At 52.6% G+C, this 22,576-nt stretch overlaps 1 protein-coding gene and 1 long non-coding RNA gene across 2 annotated transcripts in view; one reads left to right on the top strand and one right to left on the bottom strand.

Moving 5' to 3' along the window:
- Positions 1-13,440, bottom strand: part of LOC102455626 (transmembrane protease serine 9-like) — a 28,965-nt gene extending 15,525 nt beyond the window's left edge. Inside the window, 3 exon segments of the mRNA XM_075918361.1 lie at positions 3,472-3,737; positions 11,362-11,560; positions 13,328-13,440. Of these exon segments, the coding sequence (XP_075774476.1) occupies positions 3,472-3,737; positions 11,362-11,560; positions 13,328-13,403 (541 nt within the window). The 5' untranslated portion in view covers positions 13,404-13,440.
- Positions 13,441-13,508: 68 nt separating this feature from the next.
- LOC142825985 (uncharacterized) lies at positions 13,509-22,227 on the top strand. Its single transcript, XR_012900272.1, has 2 exons — positions 13,509-13,721; positions 22,009-22,227. It is a non-coding gene; the product is annotated as an uncharacterized LOC142825985 (long non-coding RNA).
- Positions 22,228-22,576: the final 349 nt, after the last annotated feature.

A 22,576-nucleotide genomic window follows, 5' to 3' on the forward strand; every position in this document is an offset into this window, starting at 1 on the left:
CTTCTGTGCGGTTGCCTATGTCATCGCTCCCCGGGCACACAGGAGTCAGAGGCAGGCATGCGCTCGGGGTGTCTGGCCCCAGTGCTGTGGAGGACCTGGGCCGTGAAGTGAGCTGGGCCCTTCTACGCATCCTGCAGTGAGCACGGCTTGGTAGAGATGTGCGCTGGTGCCTGCTGCATGCTGGACTCAGGCTGAGCACACGTACTTACTGCAATAGCCCAGCCTGGCTGTCAGCCTGCATCGCCGCAGCCTGTTTCTGACCGTGCATGTTCGTGGTCACACCTGTCCTTGTGTCCAGCCTCAATAAGGAGGCCGGGGAAGCTGGTTGATAGGAGTCTTTGAGAGTCGGTCCCTTTCGCGGAGGGCTAAGTGACCATGGCTCCAAGGCCTCGCCCAGCCCGCCTGCCGGTGTGCTCTGATCTGGACAGGCTGGTTCCAGAGCTTTATGGGGCAGCAGAAGAGTCACCCCCCACCACTGCCAGTGTCCTCATGGGAGCACTGGTGCTATCTAGAGCTTCCCATCACCCACTGCTAGGTCTCGAGGCAGGCCTATGGGCCATGGGCCCAGCCTTCAAAGCCACTGGCAGACTGAGCAAGCGGTGCTGAGGAGAGGGCAACCAGGCACCACCTGAGCCATCTCCACTGCAGACAGGGCCATGGAGATTTCTGCAGGGGCAGTGTCTAGGTGCCAAGTGCTGAACAAGGACAGAGCCAGGCGCTGCCCCAGAAGCTCACCCTATACGGTCAAAAGACCACAGGTGGCTGCTGGAGAGACAATGCCTGTCAGCAGGACGAGCCCTAGCTGCCATGGAGGGTTTGCAGGAGAGAGGGAGGGCATCAGAGCTGATGGGGAAAGAGAGACGGTAACAACTGTGTTTCACACTAAGCAGTGCACCCTGCACTCCTGGCCCCCAACAACCTAGTCTCTGCTGACAGCCGCTCGGAATCCCGGCACCCCTCTCAGGCAAACAGCCCAGCCCTCCCGGGCTCTCTTTACAGAGACGTGTCTCCGCTGGTTCTTGGCCCCGCCCTCCCAACCTAGCGACCGGCATGGCCCAGAGTGGCCTGGCAGACCCGTTTCTGTCCCATGCCATGTTATTTGCTGGCCCATTCCGTATGCTCCCTAACTGCCCAGTTATGTCACATTGAGCAGACGTTTCACGGGGCTGGCTATAGTGACAGTGAGACCCTTGTGCTCTGTGGCTGCAGTTAGGCTACGTCTGCACTACTGCACTGCTGGTCAGAAGGAGACCTTTCCAGGGTGCACCCAGGGGCAACACGCCAGTCAGTGCACTGAATCACCCGCCTTACCTTCTCCGGCCGACTGGCCCGTTTCTACCCTGCATGGGCCCATATTACATCAGATCAATGGGGACTCCGCATGGTAGAAAGGGGATATTCCCTGTCACCTCCTTCATACTCAGAACAGCTAGGTCGGTTTGTGAGCATTCTTGATTCTCTGCGCCCCTCCTTCCCAGACATGCACAGGCCCAGCTGCTGGTGCCACTGCCCTGGTTCCTGTGGATGTTAACGAGGCTTTCGCTCCACATTTATTCCCTTACTTTGCTCGTTGCAGTAGTATGTCTATTGGATTGTAAGCTCGTTGGGGCAGGGACTAGCTGAGGCCTGTTGTCCCTAACACAATACACACAACAGCATCAGAAGATGCACTTGTAATGGGCAAATTGTTCATTGCTCTCTCTGTGAAGAGCAGCCCCTTGCTAGCTTTTCTCCGGGCTCTAGCATGTCCCAGTTCTCCGGGTATTTTGAGAAGTACTGGCAGTTGTCACAGGTTTAATCAGTCTGCTGGCTAATTCTCTTCCTTCCCACGAAGGCCACTGAGGCTACGTCTAGACCGGAAGCCTCTTTCGAAAGAGCGTCTAGACTACAAGCAGATTTTTCGAAAGAGAGTCTGGACGCTCTCTTTCAAAACTACAGTTTGCAGTCAATAGCGCCTCTTTTTGAACGAGCACTTTTGAACAAGGGCGTTATTCCTCATGGAGTGAGGTTTACCACGACCGAGAAAACTGCCACATTCTTTCAATTTACTTTCAAAAGAACTTGGCTGCAGTCTAGACGCAGGGGAAGCTTTTTCGAAATAACCCTGTAGTCTAGACACACCCTGAGTGGTCCAGACAGACCTGCAGTCTGACATGGGAATGTTTCCAAACGTCATTCTCTGGGAGGACTCCCACCTCCATGTTGACACAACAGCCCCACATGTCTTCTCCAAACCCGCTGCCTCTAGTTTCCCCACAGCCCTTCCCCATTCTGCACATTCCCTGCATGGGCTTCTTGCTCCCAGACGTGCTGTTTGACATGGCCCCCCCACAGACCAGCACGGTCCTCCCCAGCCAGCTGCTCTCTGAGCAGTGTGACATCCCTTACACACAAAGGCTACGTCTAGACTGGCAGGATTTTCCGCAAATGCTTTTAACGGAAAAGTTTTTCCGTTAAAAGCATTTGCGGAAAAGAGCGTCTAGATTGGCAGGACGCTTTTTCGCAAAAGCACTTTTTGCAGAAAAGCGTCCATGCCAATCTAGACGCGGTTTTGCGCAAGAAAGCCCCAATCGCCATTTTCGCCATCGGGGATTTTTTGTGCAAAACAGTTTTTAGCGTCTACACTGGCCCTCTTGCGCAAAAACATTTCCGGAAAAGGGCTTTTGCCCGAACAGGAATGTCAAAGCATTTGCGCAAGAAGCACTGATTTCGGACAGTAGAACGTCAGTGCTTTTGTGCAAAATCAAGCGGCCAGTGTAGACAGCTGGCAAATTTTTGTGCAAAAGCAGCTGCTTTTGCAGAAAAACTTGCCAGTCTAGACGCAGCCAAAGTGGTGGAAAGGGGATTTTCTGCTTCTGGCCACCCCTCCCCAGTCCAGCCCAGTTCCTTTCACATGGCTTTTTGTGCAGCCTCGTAGGAGGCTGACAGCATGTATTGGCCCCACCTTGGCAGAAGACTGTACCAAGAGCAAAATGCCCAGTGCAGACTCCTGACCACCTGGCAGCATGTCCAGTTCCTGGCGTGTTAGGGGCTCAGCAGGATACAGTACTGCTGCGATGGCTCTGCACAGGAACATAGCCAATGCAGAGTGGAAGCGTGCCTGGTGTCACCGCTGTGCACATGCACGCTGATGGATAAAATAGCCACGCACAATAACAACCTCCCAGCCAAAGTGGCTGCAGCTGCATGCCCCGGCCCAACACAGTGTGTCAGGACTTGCAATCACACCACTGGGGTAGCAGACCGGGTGCTGTAACAGCTCAGGTGCTGTGTCAGGCAGAGCCTGCCTCTCTGCCCATAGGAGAGGAGTAACGTGCATTGTGTGTGTGTCCCCATGTGAGTAGCTGCATGTGCATATCCCCAGGTGTGTGTCTGATTTAGTGCAGCCCAGCCTCAGGGCTGAGTCCATCTTTCCCGGAGACCCCGTCCTCCAGGGTGAAAAAGACAGCACCCGCGCACACAGTCACTCACTGTTGTGGGTGGTGGTGCCCCAACCGCTGATGTAGCATGGGGAGAAGGTGGTGACAGCCATTCGGGTGCTGGGCAAGCAGGCTGGCTGTGTGAGGTCATCAAAGGCCACAGGGCGGTCAAGCTGGATGAGAGCGATGTCATTTGTCTTCGTGTGTGGATTGTACTCCTGGTGCAAGACAGCCCTGTGCACTGAGCGGATCTGCACTAAGTCGGAGAAGTGGGAGAGCTCTGAGATGCCAGTCACAATCCTCCATTGATCCAGGAACCTAGAAATGCATCACAGCTGGGTTAGTGCACAGCCGTGGGCCCTGCAGGCCCATCACACTTGCCTTATGGCACACTTGACTCGCACAGCTGGGTTAATGCACAGACCTGGGCCCTACAGACCCATCACACTCACCTCATGGCACACTCGACTCGCACAGCTGGGTTAGTGCACAGACCTGGGCCCTACAGACCCATCACACTCACCTCATGGCACACTCGACTCGCAGAGCTGGGTTAATGCACAGACCTGGGCCCTACAGACCCATCACACTCACCTCATGGCACACTCGACTCGCACAGCTGGGTTAGTGCACAGACCTGGGCCCTACAGACCCATCACACTCACCTCATGGCACACTCGACTCGCACAGCTGGGTTAGTGCACAGACCTGGGCCCTACAGACCCATCACACTCACCTCATGGCACACTCGACTCGCACAGCTGGGTTAATGCACAGACCTGGGCCCTACAGACCCATCACACTCACCTCATGGCACACTCGACTCGCACAGCTGGGTTAGTGCACAGACCTGGGCCCTACAGACCCATCACACTCACCTCATGGCACACTCGACTCGCACAGCTGGGTTAGTGCACAGACCTGGGCCCTACAGACCCATCACACTCACCTCATGGCACACTCGACTCGCACAGCTGGGTTAATGCACAGACCTGGGCCCTACAGACCCATCACACTCGCCTTATGGCACACTCGACTCGCACAGCTGGGTTAATGCACAGACCTGGGCCCTACAGACCCATCACACTCACCTCATGGCACACTCACACAGCTGGAAAAGCGGTGAAGAGTCCTGTGGCACCTTAGGGTATGTCTACACTACCACGCTAGTTCAAACTAGGGTGGTTAATGTAGGCAACCGGAGTTGCAAATGAAGCCCGGGATTTAAATATCTCGGGCTTCATTTGCATCTTGCCGGGCGCCGCCATTTTTAAAGCCCCGGTAGTTCGGACTCCGTGCCCGCGGCTACACGCGGCACGGAGTAGGTAGTTCGGATTAGGCTCTCTAATCCGAACTACCGGTACACCTCGTTCCACCTTGAGCTGGGTTAGTGCACAGACCTGGGCCTTGCAGACCTGTCACATTCGCCTTATGTCACACTCGCACTCGCACAGCTGGGTTAGTGCACAGACCTGGGCCTCGCAGACCCATCGCATTCGCCTTATGTCACACTCGCACTCGCACAGCTGGGTTAGTGCACAGACCTGGGCCTCGCAGACCCGTCACACTTGCCTTATGTCACACTCCCACTCGCACAGCTGGGTTAGTGCACAGACCTGGGCCTCGCAGACCCGTCGCACTCGCCTTATGTCACACTCGCACTCGCACAGCTGGGTTAGTGCACAGACCTGGGCCTCGCAGACCCGTCGCACTCGCCTTATGTCACACTCGCACTCGCACAGCTGGGTTAGTGCACAGACCTGGGCCTCGCAGACCCGTCGCACTCACCTTATGTCACACTCGCACTCGCACAGCTGGGTTAGTGCACAGACCTGGGCCTCGCAGACCCGTCGCACTCACCTTATGTCACACTCGCACTCGCACAGCTGGGTTAGTGCACAGACCTGGGCCTCGCAGACCCATCACACTCGCCTTATGTCACACTCGCACTCGCACAGCTGGGTTAGTGCACAGACCTGGGCCTTGCAGACCCGTCACATTCACCTTATGTCACACTCGCACTCGCACAGCTGGGTTAGTGCACAGACTTGGGCCTCGCAGACCCGTCGCACTCACCTTATGTCGCATTCACACTCGCACAGCTGGGTTAGTGCACAGACCTGGGCCTCGCAGACCCGTCACATTCGCCTTATGTCACACTCGCACTCGCACAGCTGGGTTAGTGCACAGACCTGGGCCTCGCAGACCTGTCACATTCACCTTATGTCACACTCGCACTCGCACAGCTGGGTTAGTGCACAGACCTGGGCCTCGCAGACCCGTCACATTCGCCTTATGTCACACTCGCACTCGCACAGCTGGGTTAGTGCACAGACCTGGGCCTCGCAGACCCATCGCACTCGCCTTATGTCACACTCGCACTCGCACAGCTGGGTTAGTGCACAGACCTGGGCCTCGCAGACCCGTCGCACTCACCTTATGTCACACTCGCACTCGCACAGCTGGGTTAGTGCACAGACCTGGGCCTCGCAGACCCGTCGCACTCACCTTATGTCACACTCGCACTCGCACAGCTGGGTTAGTGCACAGACCTGGGCCTCGCAGACCCATCACACTCGCCTTATGTCACACTCGCACTCGCACAGCTGGGTTAGTGCACAGACCTGGGCCTCGCAGACCTGTCACATTCACCTTATGTCACACTCGCACTCGCACAGCTGGGTTAGTGCACAGACTTGGGCCTCGCAGACCCGTCGCACTCACCTTATGTCGCATTCACACTCGCACAGCTGGGTTAGTGCACAGACCTGGGCCTCGCAGACCCGTCGCACTCACCTTATGTCGCATTCACACTCGCACAGCTGGGTTAGTGCACAGACCTGGGCCTCGCAGACCCATCACACTCGCCTTATGTCACACTCGCACTCGCACAGCTGGGTTAGTGCACAGACCTGGGCCTTGCAGACCTGTCACATTCACCTTATGTCACACTCGCACTCGCACAGCTGGGTTAGTGCACAGACTTGGGCCTCGCAGACCCGTCGCACTCACCTTATGTCACACTCGCACTCGCACAGCTGGGTTAGTGCACAGACTTGGGCCTCGCAGACCTGTCACATTCGCCTTATGTCACACTTGCACTCGCACAGCTGGGTTAGTGCACAGACCTGGGCCTTGCAGACCTGTCACATTCACCTTATGTCACACTCGCACTCGCACAGCTGGGTTAGTGCACAGACCTGGGCCTCGCAGACCCGTCACATTCGCCTTATGTCACACTCGCACTCGCACAGCTGGGTTAGTGCACAGACCTGGGCCTCGCAGACCCATCGCATTCGCCTTATGTCACACTCGCACTCGCACAGCTGGGTTAGTGCACAGACCTGGGCCTCGCAGACCCGTCACATTCGCCTTATGTCACACTCGCACTCGCACAGCTGGGTTAGTGCACAGACCTGGGCCTCGCAGACCCGTCGCACTCGCCTTATGTCACACTCGCACTCGCACAGCTGGGTTAGTGCACAGACCTGGGCCTCGCAGACCCGTCGTACTCACCTTATGTCACACTCGCACTCGCACAGCTGGGTTAGTGCACAGACCTGGGCCTTGCAGACCCGTCGTACTCACCTTATGTCACACTCGCACTCGCACAGCTGGGTTAGTGCACAGACCTGGGCCTCGCAGACCCGTCACACTCGCCTTATGTCACACTCGCACTCGCACAGCTGGGTTAGTGCACAGACCTGGGCCTTGCAGACCCGTCACATTCGCCTTATGTCACACTCGCACTCGCACAGCTGGGTTAGTGCACAGACCTGGGCCTCGCAGACCCGTCGCACTCGCCTTTTGTCGCATTCACACTCACACAGCTGGGTTAGTGCACAGACCTGGGCCTCGCAGACCCGTCACATTCGCCTTATGTCACACTCGCACTTGCACAGCTGGGTTAGTGCACAGACCTGGGCCTCGCAGACCCGTCACATTCGCCTTATGTCACACTCGCACTCGCACAGCTGGGTTAGTGCACAGACCTGGGCCTCGCAGACCCGTCACATTCGCCTTATGTCACACTCGCACTCACACAGCTGGGTTAGTGCACAGACCTGGGCCTCGCAGACCTGTCACACTCGCCTTATGTCACACTCGCACTCGCACAGCTGGGTTAGTGCACAGACCTGGGCCTCGCAGACCCGTCGCACTCACCTTATGTCACACTCGCACTTGCACAGCTGGGTTAGTGCACAGACCTGGGCCTCGCAGACCCGTCACATTCGCCTTATGTCACACTCGCACTCGCACAGCTGGGTTAGTGCACAGACCTGGGCCTCGCAGACCCGTCGCACTCGCCTTATGTCACACTCGCACTCGCACAGCTGGGTTAGTGCACCGACCTGGGCCTCGCAGACCCGTCGCACTCGCCTTATGTCACACTCGCACTCGCACAGCTGGGTTAGTGCACAGACCTGGGCCTCGCAGACCCGTCGCACTCGCTTTATGTCACACTCGCACTCGCACAGCTGGGTTAGTGCACAGACCTGGGCCTTGCAGACCCGTCACATTCGCCTTATGTCACACTCGCACTCGCACAGCTGGGTTAGTGCACAGACCTGGGCCTCGCAGACCCGTCGCACTCACCTTATGTCACACTCGCACTCACACAGCTGGGTTAGTGCACAGACCTGGGCCTCGCAGACCCGTCGCACTCGCCTTATGTCACACTCGCACTCGCACAGCAGGGTTAGTGCACAGACTTGAGCCCCCCCCCCAGATCCAGGAGAGCGTGTTCATCCCCTGGCCCCACACCCTAAGTCCCTAACTCCCCCAGAACCCACACCTGGACCCCAGCTCTGAGCCAGCTCCATCAGCCTAGCTCCCTCATAGCTCCCACTGCTCAATGCTAAGCCCCCCCTTGCACTCTAGCTCCCACCAGACCCTGCACCCCCCCCCATCCCAAACTCCTTCCCTGAGCCTTCTCCTGTACTCCAAACCCCTTGACCTTAGCCTGGACCCTCTCCTGTGCCCCACATGCCTTAGCCCTCCCCAGAGCCTGCACCCCCAGCCACAGCCCTCATCCCCTCCCCCACCCTGAGCTCCTTCCCATACGCTGAACCCCTCTGCCCCATCCCCACCACAAAGCATCCATGTGCTGAATTAATTTTATTTGGACTAGTATGGAGATGGTTTGTCACACGTCATCTCCATATTGGTGCACATAATAAAATTCATTCCACACATGGACATAAAAATTAGAGGGAACTCTGACTATGCCATCGCGGGTATCACAGCGCCTTGGTGGGCAAGCCTTATGGCTGGACTATTGGTCTAGAAGGGTACAGCTTGCTCAGAAAGGGCACACAGGGGAAGGGGGGAGGTGTTGGCTGAGCCTGAGATGGAAATAGGAGGCAGAATGGTTGAAAAGCTCTGGGCAAGGAGAAATGGGATAAATAACAAGGATGATACCTTAGGCATTGACTCTGTGGGTGCTCCAGGGCTCAAGTACCCAGCCAGTGGGTTCAGACCCTTGGGCTGGTCACAAATCAGCTGTTTGGTGGGCCCTGGGCCTAGCCATGGCTCAGTTTGGGGCCCTGGAGCTGGCTAAGGAGCAACAAACAGATGGGCAGGTGCTCGAGAGGGAAAGGAGGCAGAGAGGCAAGAGCAATGGATAAAATCATAGAATACTAGGACTGGAAGGGATCTCGAGAGGTCATCGAGTGCAGTCCCCTGCCCAAAAGGCAGGACCAACTACTGTCTAGACCAGCCCTGATAGACATTTATCTAACCTGCTCTTAAATATCTCCAGAGATGGGGATTCCACAATCCCGCAATTTATTCCAGTGTTTAACTACCCTGATAGGGTATGTCTACACTACCCCGCTAGTTCGAACTAGGAGGGTAATGTATGCATACCGCACTTGCTAATGAAGCCCGGGATTTGAATTTCCTGGGCTTCATTAGCATAAGCGGGGAGCCGCCATTTTTAAATCCCCGCTGCTTCGAACCCTGTGCAGCACGGCTACACGGGGCTCGAACTAGGTAGTTCGGACTAGGTGCCTATTCCGAACTACCGTTACTCCTTGTGAAACGAGGTGTACCGGTAGTTCGGAATAGGCACCCTAGTCCGAACTACCTAGTTCGAGCCCCATGTAGCCGCGCTGCACGGGGTTCGAAGCAGCGGGGATTTAAAAATGGCAGCTCCCCGCTTATGCTAATGAAGCCCGGGAAATTCAAATCCCGGGCTTCATTAGCAAGTGCGGTATGCATACATTACCCTCCTAGTTCGAACTAGCGGGGTAGTGTAGACATACCCTAAGTTAGGAACTTTTTCCTAATGTCCAACCTAAACCTCCCTTGCTGCAGTTTAAGCCCATTGCTTCTTGTTTATCCTCAGAGGCCACGATGAACAAGTTTTCTCCCTCTTCCTTGTGACACCATTTTAGATACCTGAAAACAGCTACCATGTCCCCCCTCAATCTTCTCCTTTCTAAACTAAACAAACACAATTCCTTCAGCCTTCCTTCATAGGTCATGTTCTCTAGACCTTTAATCATTCTTGTTGCTCTTCTCTGGACCTTCTCCAATTTCTCCACATCCTTCTGGATGTGGACACAATACTCCAACTGAGGCCTAACTAGCACAGAGTAGAGCGGAAGAATGACTTCTCATGTCTTGTTCACAACACACCTGTTAATGCAGCCCAGAATCATGGTTGCTTTTTTTGCAACAGCATCACACTGCTGACTCATATTCAGCTTGTGGTCCACTAGAACCCCTAGATCCCTTTCTGCCATACTCCTTCCCAGACAGTCGCTTCCCATTCTGTATGTGTGAAACTGATTGTTCCTTCCTAAGTGGAGCACTTTACATTTGTCTTTATCAAACTTCATCCTGTTTACCTCAGACCATTTCTCCAATTTGTCCAGATCATTTTGAATTATGACCCTACCCTCCAGATTAGTCACAACCCCTCCCAACTTGGTAACATCCACAAACTTAATAAGCATACTTTCTATGCCAATATCTAAATCGTTGATGAAGAAATTGAACAGAACTGGTCCCAAAACAGACCCCTGTGGAACCCCACTTGTTATGCCCTTCCATCAGGACTGTGAACCGTTAATAACGACTCTCTGAGAACCGTTATTGAGCCAATTATGCACCCACCTTTCAGTAGCCCCATCTAAATTATATTTGCCTAGTTTATTGATTAGAATATCATGTGAGACCACAGCTAATACCTTACTAAAGGCTAAAGCATAAATAGTTAACTGTGAAGAGAATCCCAAGGGCTGTGGTGGATTCTCTCTCAGGTTACGTTTACACAACAGGGTTTTTGCACAAAAAAGGCCTTTTTTTTTTTGCACAATAACCTGTGGAATGTCCACACCTCAAGCACGTTTTTGCACAAAAAAATTGACAGTAGAATGGCAGAACAGAGGGCTTTTGTGGTGTAGGTATACCTCTTTCTACAAGGAATAACGCCTTTTTGCACAACAGTTCTTGCACAAAAAGATGTGTGTGGACACTCAACAAGGGTTTCTTGTGCAAAAAGAGCCTATCGCAAAAAGCACAGGTGCTTTCTTGAGCAAGCGTGTCCATGCAGTGTAGACACTCTCTTGTGCAAAAGCACATCGCTTTTGCGCTGCGCTTTTGAGGTGTGGACACACTTTTGTGCAAGAAGTTTCTGCGGAAGCTCTTGTCTGCAAAAAGCTTCTTGCGCAAAAAGCCTGCAGTGTAGACATAGCCTCAGTGTCTCCAGATCCAGATTAGAGGCTTTCAGGAAGATGTTTTAGCTGGACCCAATTACTGGGCTTTATATAAGCTCACCAGGCAAAATAACAGCCTGTGGTGTACGGAAGGTTAGAGTGTCCAATGGTCCCGTTTGACCTTGTCTGGATCAGCTGCTCACATTCCCCAAGTGTCTGCCAGTTTCCCCTCCCAGCTGCCTCTCCCTGCCACGCACTGTCCTTCAGACCTGCCTCACCTTCTCTTGGCTTTGAAGCAGTGAGCTGCTGTGAGGACCCAGCGGGCGCTGATGAGGGACCCGCCACATGAATGCTGGAGGCCCCTTCGGGTGGGGATCTGGATGCTGACGAGCCAGGGCCAGGCCCCTGGCAGAGCATCAGTGCTGCCCACGATCTGCAGCCCGCTGTAGCTGGACACCAGGGGTCGGCGCCCACAGACTGTGGAGAAGGTCAAATTCAGGTGAACAGATTCCCTCTGTAGGTGGCATGAGCAGGGCGGGGTGAGACTTAGGGGCCCTGTCCAGAGCGTGAAGGCCGGACTGACCCAAGCCAGTCCCCAGACCAGTGTCCATGCCCCTGGCAGCAGAGGTGGCATCGACAAAAAAACCCAAAGGTCTTGGATGCCAACACAGCTGTGCCAGTGTCCCCATTCCGCCCTGCAGGCCTCCTGCTTTCCTGGGATCCACCTCCACTCACACAAGCTCTGATGGAGCCCCTCAACCCTGACCCACGGCCCCCTGCTTTCCTAGGGCTAGGCTCTGTTCCCCACCCCCACACAGACTGCCCCTCAACCCTGACCCATGGCCCCCTGCTTTCCTAGGACTGGGCTCCGTTCCCCACCCCCACACAGACTGCCCCTCAACCCTGACCCACGGTCCCCTGCTTTCCCAGGGCTGGGCTCCGTTCCCCACCCCCACACAGACTGCCCCCCAACCCTGACTCACGGCCTCCTGCTTTCCCAGGGCTGGACTCCATTCCCCACCCCCACACAGACTGCCCCCCAACCCTGACTCACGGCCTCCTGCTTTCCCAGGGCTGGACTCCATTCCCCACCCCCACACAGACTGCCCCCCAACCCTGACCCACGGCCTCCTGCTTTCCTAGGACTGGGCTCCGTTCCCCACCCCCACACAGACTGCCCCTCAACCCTGACCCACGGCCCTCTGCTTTCCCAGGGCTGGGCTCCATTCCCCACCCTCACACAGACTGCCCCTCAACCCTGACCCATGGCCCCCTGCTTTCCCAGGGCTGGGCTCCGTTCCCCACCCCCACACAGACTGCCCCCCAACCCTGACCCACGGCCCCCTGCTTTCCCAGGGCTAGGCTCCGTTCCCCACCCCCACACAGACTGCCCCCCAACCCTGACCCACGGCCCCCTGCTTTCCCAGGACTGGGCTCCATTCCCCACCCCCACACAGACTGCCCCCCAACCCTGACCCACGGCCCCCTGCTTTCCTAGGACTGGGCTCCGTTCCCCACCCCCACACAGACTGCCCCCCAACCCTGACCCATGGCCCCCTGCTTTCCCAGGGCTGGGCTCCATTCCCCACTCCCACACAGACTGCCCCCCAACCCTGACCCATGGCCCCCTGCTTTCCCAGGGCTGGGCTCCATTCCCCACCCTCACACAGACTGCCCCCCAACCCTGACTCACGGCCTCCTGCTTTCCCAGGACTGGGCTCCATTCCCCACTCCCAAGCTCTGTAGTTCCCCTCACTCCTGACCCGCATTGCCTCTGTTCTCTCAGCCCTGGGCTCCCCACCTGTCTCAGAAGGGCCTCCCAAGAGTTAAAGATGCTCAGATGAAGCGCGAGGGAATGGCACCCCCTTGTGGCCAGTTGGAAAGTCTGAGTGCTCCATGTATTTCTCACATCTGGGGCTGGGGTCTGCTTATTTGGACCAGCCTAAACTCTATGCAAATTCTCACAGCGCTGCCTCCTCCATCTTCCGATGGGCAAAGGCACCTCCCTCTCTGCCCTCCTCCACCTGCTGTAATGGAAGGTCTTTTCCCCACTGCCCCTTCCTCCCTGTGAGGAAAGGCTCTGGCTCCACCACTTCCTGTGCTGCAGAGAACCCCACTGGGGAGCATGGGCAGTGTGGGGCTCCCCCAGGGAGTGTGTCTGAGCACTGGCATGGGGCTGGGTCATGGCACGAGTGGGGGCAGGTGCCCCAGCCGTCTCCGTGGAAGTCCCCACATGCTGCTCACTCTTCGAGTTGTAACCCCGCATCTCCAGGAGCAGCAGGGGCAGGAGCCTCAAGGGCAGCCAGGCCAGCACCCCCATCACCAGGCATGGCTCCCTGGTGCCATTGTGACATCATCAGGCCTTGCCTTGGGCTGAAATAGCCACATTCTCCCTCGAGTTGCTAGGAGACGGGTTAGCTGGACCCACAGCTGGACCTTGCATCCCCGAGGGGATGGGCCAAGCTGACGCAGCCTGGAGGAGAGGCCAGGAGTCCAAGCCGCGTACTTAAGGGGCGGGGAGAGCTGAGCAGGCCTGGAGGCAGGGTGACAGATTTTTTTAAAGCCACAAGGGACCATTAGGTCATCTTGTCTCACCTCCTGCAGGACTCAGACCGGACAATGTTACCCAGTTGATGAGGTGGGAGTTTTCTGTAATATTTTCGTGAATCCAGGGCATGACTCAGTTTCCCTGTGTGTATATTGCATTGCTACCCATGTGTGTCATCCAGCTGTCTGGGTGCAATGACTGCCTTATTAAGGAACTGTTGTTAGATCCCCTAGAGACTGAACAATCAATACCTAAGAACAGGAAGCTCTGGCAGGAAAGGTGTGAACTGAACTGAATCAAGCCTGCCCCTTAGGGACTCAGGCTCTTCCCTGGGAACCGTGGAGCCTGAAAATGGAGCTCACCACAGGATGGTTAGGGAACTGTTCTGGGCCGACCAGAATGAGACATGCATGTCTCTGTGCCGATTAAGGATTTACCATGCTGGATGCCAGCTGATTAATAACCCTGACTGCTTTGAAAATGCTTCTTGTGGGCCACTGCAAGTAGCTGTTGGGGTGAAGTAGTTAGTCCCTGAAGTGCAGACAAGTCTCTGCTGGGGTCCATTTCAGCTGGACTCCCCAGGCAGGGCTCATGGTGTGAAGGAGGGCAGAAGCCCAGAAGTTTAGGACATGGTGAGACCATGTGACCTACCCGGAAAGAAGAATAAGACCCTGTGGTTCATTCAAGAATCTGTTCCAAAGCTGGAGCCACAAACCCATGGAACCATGAAACTCTCTCGATGCGTTGGGCTAAAGCTTTCTCCAGAATGGGATCAGTGGTCAACTGACCGGCAGTGGCTCAAAAGCACAAGTGCCAACCAGGCTGTGAGGGACCAGGGTGCAAACCCCAGCTAGGTTGTGAGTTCCATACTTCCATTTCACCAACCAGTCATAGGAAGTGAGGGTTGGAAGAGACCTCGGGAGGTCATCAATTCCAACCCTGCTCAATGGATATGGCCTCGTTCATCTTGGCACACATTTGACTTTTGAGGATATGAAGAAACGGATAGTGCAGCTTTTAGAATGATTAGAAAAGCCAGTCCTGGACAAATTGCATCCAGTGCAACACACAAGTTTTCCTGATGTCAGTGGCAAAGCTTGATGATAGCTGTCAGGCTGGAGATTTGTGCCTTATTAGCACTTCTTTGTTGGCAATTTTATCTCACCAAGTGATGCCTGGAATGGATCTCGGGCACCACAGATGGAAGCTATTGAGTCTCTTTTCTTGCCTACTACATGAGCTTTGTGTCTCGCTGACATAAAGGAGGATGCTGACAGGCTTTATAAACCAAGATCACAGTCTTTGTCATAAGCTTTTTGTTCTTCAATGCTCATTTGTGAGACAAACAAAATTGGTGGCTGCCTTCCCAATACCTCTCTCCAGCTCCTCACCCAAGGACAAATTCTTGTTAATAGTAGCTCCCAGGTAGCAACATGAATCCTCGGTTTGAAGATTGGTATCTATGAGTTAATGGAAGACTGGCATTCTGTGCTTGTCCTGTGATTACTGTCTTTATCACATTAATGGTGAGTGAGAATGTTTGACGTGCATCTTGGAGGTGATTTATGAGCTCTTGTACATTACCTTTACTGTGAGAGACAAGAGCAGCAGCATCGGCCTCTCTCTGAGCAACTTTTCACAGCTTTTCACAACTTAGTCCATGTCCAGTCTAGCAACGTTGAATGCTTGCCATAAGATTGCATGTGATGATAAACATATCTATATTTTAAATGCAAAAGTACTGAGATGAGTATTCCAAACAGTGTGGGTGCCAAAATACATCGTTGTTTTACGATGCATTTTATCTCAAAACTTTCAGAGGAGTTTCCTTTGCATTGGACTGTGCTTTGCATATCCAAGTGGAAAGAATTTATTATGCAGAAGAGCTTTGAAGGCATCTAATTTTGTACAGATTGGATCTACGAACCACATTACACACTTTGGTCAGGTCAATGAAGGCAACAAAGGCTGTGTCTACATTGGCATGATTTTCATAGAATCATAGAATCATAGAATAATAGGACTGGAAGGGACCTCGAGAGGTCATCGAGTCCAGCCCCCCGCCCTCAAGGCAGGACCAAGCTCCATCTACACCATCCCTGACAGATGTCTATCTAACCTGTTCTTAAATAGCTCCAGAGAGGGAGATTCCACCACCTCCCTTGGCAATTTATTCCAATATTTGACCACCCTGACAGTTAGGAATTTTTTCCTAATGTCCAATCTAAACCTCCCCTGCTGCACTTTAAGCCCATTACTCCTTATCCTGTCCTCAGAAACCAAGAGGAACAAATTTTCTCCTTCCTCTTTGTAACACCCTTTTAGATATTTGAAAACCGCTATCATGTCCCCCCTTAATCTTCTTTTTTCCAAACTAAACAAGCCCAGTTCATGAAGCCTGGCTTCATAGGTCATGTTTTCTAGACCTTTAATCATTCTTGTCGCTCTTCTCTGTACTCTTTCCAATTTCTCCACATCTTTCTTGAAATGTGGCGCCCAGAACTGGACATAGTACTCCAGCTGAGGCCTAACTAGTGCAGAGTAGAGCGGCAGAATGACTTCACGAGTTTTGCTTACAACATACCTGTTGATACAACCTAGAATCATATTTGCTTTTTTTGCAACAGCGTCACACTGTTGACTCATATTCAACTTGTGGTCCACTATGACCCCTAGATCCCTTTCCGCCATGCTCCTTCCTAGACAGTCGCTTCCCATCTTGCATGTATGGAACTGATTGTTCCTTCCTAAGTGGAGCACTTTGCATTTCTCTTTATTAAACCTCATCCTGTTTACCTCTGACCATTTCTCTAACTTGCTAAGGTCATTTTGAATTATGTCCCTATCCTCCAAAGAAGTTGCAACCCCACCCAGTTTGGTATCATCTGCAAACTTAATAAGCGTACTCTCTATCCCAATATCTACATCATTGATGAAGATATTGAACAGGACGGGTCCCAAAACAGACCCTTGCGGAACTCCATTTGTTATCCCTTTCCAGCAGGATTTAGCACCGTTAACAACAACTCTCTGACTACGGTTATCCAGCCAATTATGCACCCACCTTATCGTGGCCCTATCTAAGTTATATTTGCCTAGTTTATCAATAAGAATATCATGCGAGACCGTATCAAATGCCTTACTAAAGTCTAGGTATATGACATCCACCGCTTCTCCCTTATCCACAAGGCTCGTTATCCTATCAAAGAAAGCTATCAGATTAGTTTGGCATGACTTGTTCTTCACAAACCCATGCTGGCTATTCCCTATCACTTTATTACCTTCCAAGTGTTTGCATATGATTTCCTTAATTACCTGCTCCATTATCTTCCCTGGGACAGACATTAAACTGACCGGTCTGTAGTTTCCTGGGTTGTTCTTATTCCCCTTTTTATAGATGCGCAAAAACATGCTGCCTGTCTACACTGGTGGGGAGTTCTTGCGCAAGAACACTGACGTTCTAATGTGTAAAATCAGTGCTTCTTGCGCAAGAACTATGATGCTCCCACTCAGGAAAAAGCCCTCTTGCACAACCATTCTTGCACAAGAGGCCAGTGTAGACAGGCAACATGAATTTCTTGCACAAGAAAGCCCGATGGCTAAAATGGCCATCTGAGCTTTCTTGCGCAAGAGAGCATCTACACTGGCATGGATGCTTTGCGCAAAAGCACATCTTTTGCACAAAAGCACATGCCAGTGTAGACGCTCTTTTGTGCAAATACTTTAACGCAAAAACTCTTGCGTTAAAAGTATTTACACAAATCTTGCCAATGTAGACGTAGCCACAGTGTTTTCACTGTTCTCTACTTTTCTCATAGGCATTGGGGGACAGGCAAATCCTTGCCTACAGACAACTCACTAACCTCAAACAAATTCTTTCCAGCAACCATGCAGCACTCCTCCATCACACTCATCCAGGAACCCACCCCTGCAATCAACTCGTGTCAACTTCTATACAAGCTATATCACAGGACCTAAACCACCAACATTGGAGGCTCATTTAACTGCACATCCACTAATGTGATCTATGCCATCAAATGCCAGCAATGCCCCTCTGCCCTGTATATTGGCCAAACTGGACAGTCTCTATGGGAAAGAATTAATGGACACAAATCTGAAAAGGCAACACACAGAAACCCAGAAACACTTAAAAAACAACAAATAGCCTTGCAGCATCTTATAGATAACAGAACATGTCGATGGGATCATGAGCTTTTGTGGGCACAACCCACTTCTTCAGATGAAACCTGTTGGGGAACATTTCAACTTGCCTGGGCACTCATTAATGGATCTCAAAGTCACCACATTGTTTCAGGCCAATTCCACAAGCCAATTCTACAGGCCAATTCTAGGACTGGAAGGGACCTCGAGAGGGACCTCATGGCAGGACACAGCACTGTCTAGACCATCCCTGATAGACATTTCTCTAACCTACTCTTAAATATCTCCACAGATGGAGATTCCACAACCTCCCTGGGCAATTTATTATGAAAAAAGACTGGATGGCCTGCTACACTCCACGTCCTAATGACAAAAAAAAATCAAATAATGGGTACTTTCCCTGTAACCTGGGAAATTCACACACACTCCTGGGTGTCTCCAGGAGGCAATACTTCCCCTCCCACAAGCACAGAGTCTGAGCATAGAAAAGAAACTTAATAGAAGAGAGAGAGAAGTAACGTGGCATTAATGTGGGAAAACACCACACACAGAGTTCATAACCAAACCACGAGGAAAGATCCCAGCTCAGGTAGGTTGAGCAACGTCCTTTGCCTCTCAGGCTCACAAGTCCAGCAATGTAAGTGTCCTAGTCATATGCCCAACCCATCTCTGCATCCCACTCAGAGTTGCTGCTCCTTGTCCAGGGCAGGCCAGAGCTCAGAGGTGCTTAGTAGAATTCACCTCCCATCCTGAGTGTGTGGGCAAGGGAGTAGGAGGCACCTCACCCACTCCACCAGTCACTCGCCATCCACCAGCTCTCTGCTCTCTGGTGCTTCTTTGCTGGCAGCCTACTGGGTGCTTGCCAACTGCTTGCTCCTGCCAGCTGTCCTACTGGCCGCCTGCTGGCCACCCCTGCCAGTCACTCCTGCCGGCCAGCTGCTCCCACCAGCTGCTGCTCCTGCTGGCCATCCTTGTGATGGATTTGGCTCTAGGCCAAACCTAGTGATTTCAGCTCTCGGCCCACAACACTGTCCAGACAAAAGATTCCAGCACCCACTGGAATGACATTTTAAAATAATAAAGAGCCTCATCATGGAGTCTGTTTTAGTTCTATCATTAGAACAGGGGTGGGAAGATAAACAAGTTGAACCAGTCTTACAGCTCACACCTGGAAGATATGTAGCCTGCTGGTTCAGAGCTCTGTTCTTCCCCCCAACTGACTTCACAGAGTTTGGAAGAGAAAGCCTTGTCCATCTGAGAAGGCAATGTCTCTCCTTTGAACTGAGTTAAACACAGTCTGATTTTCTGCATTCCTAATAACTGCAAGCAACGATGGTCCTATTTGACAATTCCCACATTTAGGGTTAACATGGTTTGTGACCCCACAACAGAGCCAAATTGGTTAAAATAGGCAAAATACCATTCTAACAATTGAATATCTATCAGGCCTAAGCAACTAGGTGAACTGTATTTGCACAAGCACAGCCAGGAGTTCTTTCCCATTCCAGCTAGTTGCAATGTAAGCACTGGTTCAGAAGCTTCTTACACAAGCTTAATGTGTCCTTTAGTGCTAACCCAGAGGATCTTTTGCTTATACCTGTGATCGTTTGTTACCTTTGTGGTGCAGTCTCAGAGCTGTGGGAACTGCTGTGCCCTGTTATTGCAGGTGGCACCCCCCACCCACACTGAGCTACCTGAGTGCAAACAGCGGACCCCAGCCAATTTCCAAGCTCTCCAGGAAATGTTTAATCTATAAGGCAACACCTCCTCCCTTCTTCCCCCACTTCTCCTTCCTGAGCAAGCTGAACCCTTCCATACCAATATTCCAGTCATGTGTATTATCCCACCAAGTCTGTGATACCAACGATGTCATAGTTGTATTTATTTGTTAGCACTTCCAGTTCTTCCTGCTTATTACCCGCACTTCTCGCATTTGTATAGAGGTATCTAAGATACTGATTTGATCTTGCCTCCCAGTTCTGCCTTGTTCCTCCTTTCTCTCTGCTATTATAGCCCACAATCCTGCCCATTTCCAACCCATCTCCCAGGTCTCTATGTTCTTCACTTACCCATGGGCTTTGGTCACCTGCCCCCGTCGAACCTAGTTTATAGTCCTCCTCACTAGGTTAGTCAGTCTGTATCCAAATATAGTCTTCCTCTTCCTCAAAAGGTGAACGCCATCCCTGCCTAGCAGTCCTTCCTGAAATAGCATCCCGTGGTTGAGGAAGCCAAAGCCCTCCTGGCGACACCATCTTCACAGCCAGGCATTCACCTCCAGGATGCACCTGTCTCTGCCCAGGCCCCTACCTTTGACAGGAAGGATCGAAGAGAATACCACCTGCGCTCCAAACTCCTTCACCCGTACTCCGAGCCCTGTAGTCATTCTTGATCCGTTCAGTGTCACACCTCACAGTATCATTAGTACCCACATGGATGAGTAGTGTGCGATAGTAGTCAGAGGGCCGGATAATCCTCGACAATGCCTTCATAACATCTCGGATACGGCCCCCTGGCAGGCAGCATACCTCCCGAGATAATATGTCAGGACGACAGATTGGGCGCCTCTGACCCCCTCAGAAGGGAATCTCTGATCACCACTACCCTACATTTCCTATTCGCAGTGCTGGCAGCAGACCTCCCAGCCTTGGGGGTACGAGGCTTCTCCTCCTCTGCTGTAGGGGGTGATTCCTTATCTCCTGTATCAAGAAGAGCCTCAGCCCTTTCCTCAGGGTATTGTGGCCCAACGGCATAAGTTCATATGCAAGTCCTTTATAATCAGAGTAATACAGCCCGGCAGCCTAAGTCTATAGGCAAGTCCCTGCTACTCAGGATAATACAGCCCAACACCATAAGTCCATATGCAGGGAAAACTCCCCCACACGGGGGAGGGGGTAAGAGGACCCAGGCCCCCCCATGCCACTGGGTCCCAGCCCAGGGCCCTGTTGGCAGTGGCTCCGTTCACTGCTCACTCAGCAGGGAATCCTGCCACAACACGCTGAGCACTCAGGGAGCGATTCCCCACCCTGGGCTACTTCCTACCGCTACCTGGAAGACGTCTTCTCCATATTTTCTCCCTCGTTCCGCAGCTTCTCTGGTAACCTCCCTCAGCTTGGCTGCCGTGGCCTGGTCCAACAGCACTTTCCCCCTGGAGCTCCTTCAGCGCCTTCTTCCCCTTCAGCAGACAGCCCAGACTGAGCGGCTCCAGAAGCTTTTATCCACAGTCTTCTGTTGGAGCATGCCAAGTAGGGCTGTGGGGGGGGGGGCCTTCTCAGCCAGCTGGGCCAAGGCAACTCCAGTGCAGAGCTGATACACCCCATCACAGTATCCCACAGTGCCGTGTTTTGGGAAGGCAGAGCTGATAGCTGTGCATCTTGGGATCCTCCTCAGCTCTCCCTCAGCTGCTGGGAGCAGCATCATGAGTAGCTCTGTGAGCTCTCGGTGCTGAGGATATCAAAGCAGCACAGCAGGCTGTCCCGTGTCCTTTGCAGCAGCAGCCTGCCTGATGCTGGGTTTCTAGTACAGGGCAGAACTGGAGCAGCCCAGAGATTTGTGCTTTCTTTGGTCCCTAAACAGCTGAGTGAGCTGTCAGACACTTCCCAGAGCTTTGAAAGGGGAAGGGCGCAGGCCTGCAGGGCAGCAGAGATCAAAACACTGAGCGGAGCCATCAGGGTAGGCATTACGGGATACTGTTGGAAGCCAGTTCTATGGACAAAACAAAAGCAGAGTCCACACTGCGTCTTTGTCAACAGTAAAGGGAGGGGAAAAGAAAAAATCTCTTGTGGGGGGGGGAGTGTTTCCCAACAAAAGTTGCATTGCAGCGTGTACGCTTTCACTGGTTTGTCACCAACAGGCAGGTTTTGATAACAAAACTTTGTAGTGTGGACAAAGCCCTAGTGGATGTCATCCAGGATGTGGAAACCTGTGGATATAAAGCAGATATCTGCACATTTGCAGGAGCCTAGATGCAAAATTTGTATCTACATCCACATCCACAAAAATGAGCCGTGGATACTCACGTCCACAGATGTGGATATCACGGATTCTCAGGGTTCTATTAATGTTGCACTCCGTCCATCTGGTGAAATTAATGCAGGCGGAGCCTCACCAGCATTCCATAAAGTCTAAACACTAAACTTGCTCTTACATTTCTAATACTTGCTTTAACAATTTTAAATGTCTCAGCAAGCCAGACTGATTCCAGCCATGTGTTTGTCAGGGTTCCACTGAGACAGGGAGACCATGGCCTGAGCTGGTACCTATCTGCCAGCATCACCGCATCCAGGTTGGATTGGGGAACCTCCAGAGCTAGAGAATCCACACATCCAAACGGTGCAGTGTGTCTTCTTTTGAATGTTTCTTGTTTCTCATCATAGGATAAGCTCAGGTTTGTTTCCTAAGCTTTGCTTTCCATAAAACGATATAGACTGGCATTAAATGTCATCCCATCCATTAATTCTTTATCAGCTTATACCCATAATAGCCTTTCCATGATTTGGCTTGAATAATTAATACCAGGCTAACCAGCCCATGGGCAAAATGTCATCCTGTTTGCCCTCTATGAACACTGGTACCTTAGCTCTCTTCCAGTCTTCTGGAACTGCCCTGGTATAAGGGGAGCCGAGCTACATGGGTCCATGGCCAGGACTGGATTTTAATGCTTCCTATTAGACCTTGGGTGCCACCTAGGCTCCGGGGCGAGGCCAAAAATTAGAAGTTCAGTGTGTGGGAGGGGGCTATGAAGTGAGACAAGGGGGTGGGTGCAGGAGTAAATGAGGGCTCCAGCT

The sequence above is a fragment of the Pelodiscus sinensis genome, unplaced genomic scaffold (genome assembly GCF_049634645.1).
Source record: "Pelodiscus sinensis isolate JC-2024 unplaced genomic scaffold, ASM4963464v1 ctg78, whole genome shotgun sequence".
NCBI classification, from domain to species: Eukaryota; Metazoa; Chordata; order Testudines; family Trionychidae; genus Pelodiscus; species Pelodiscus sinensis.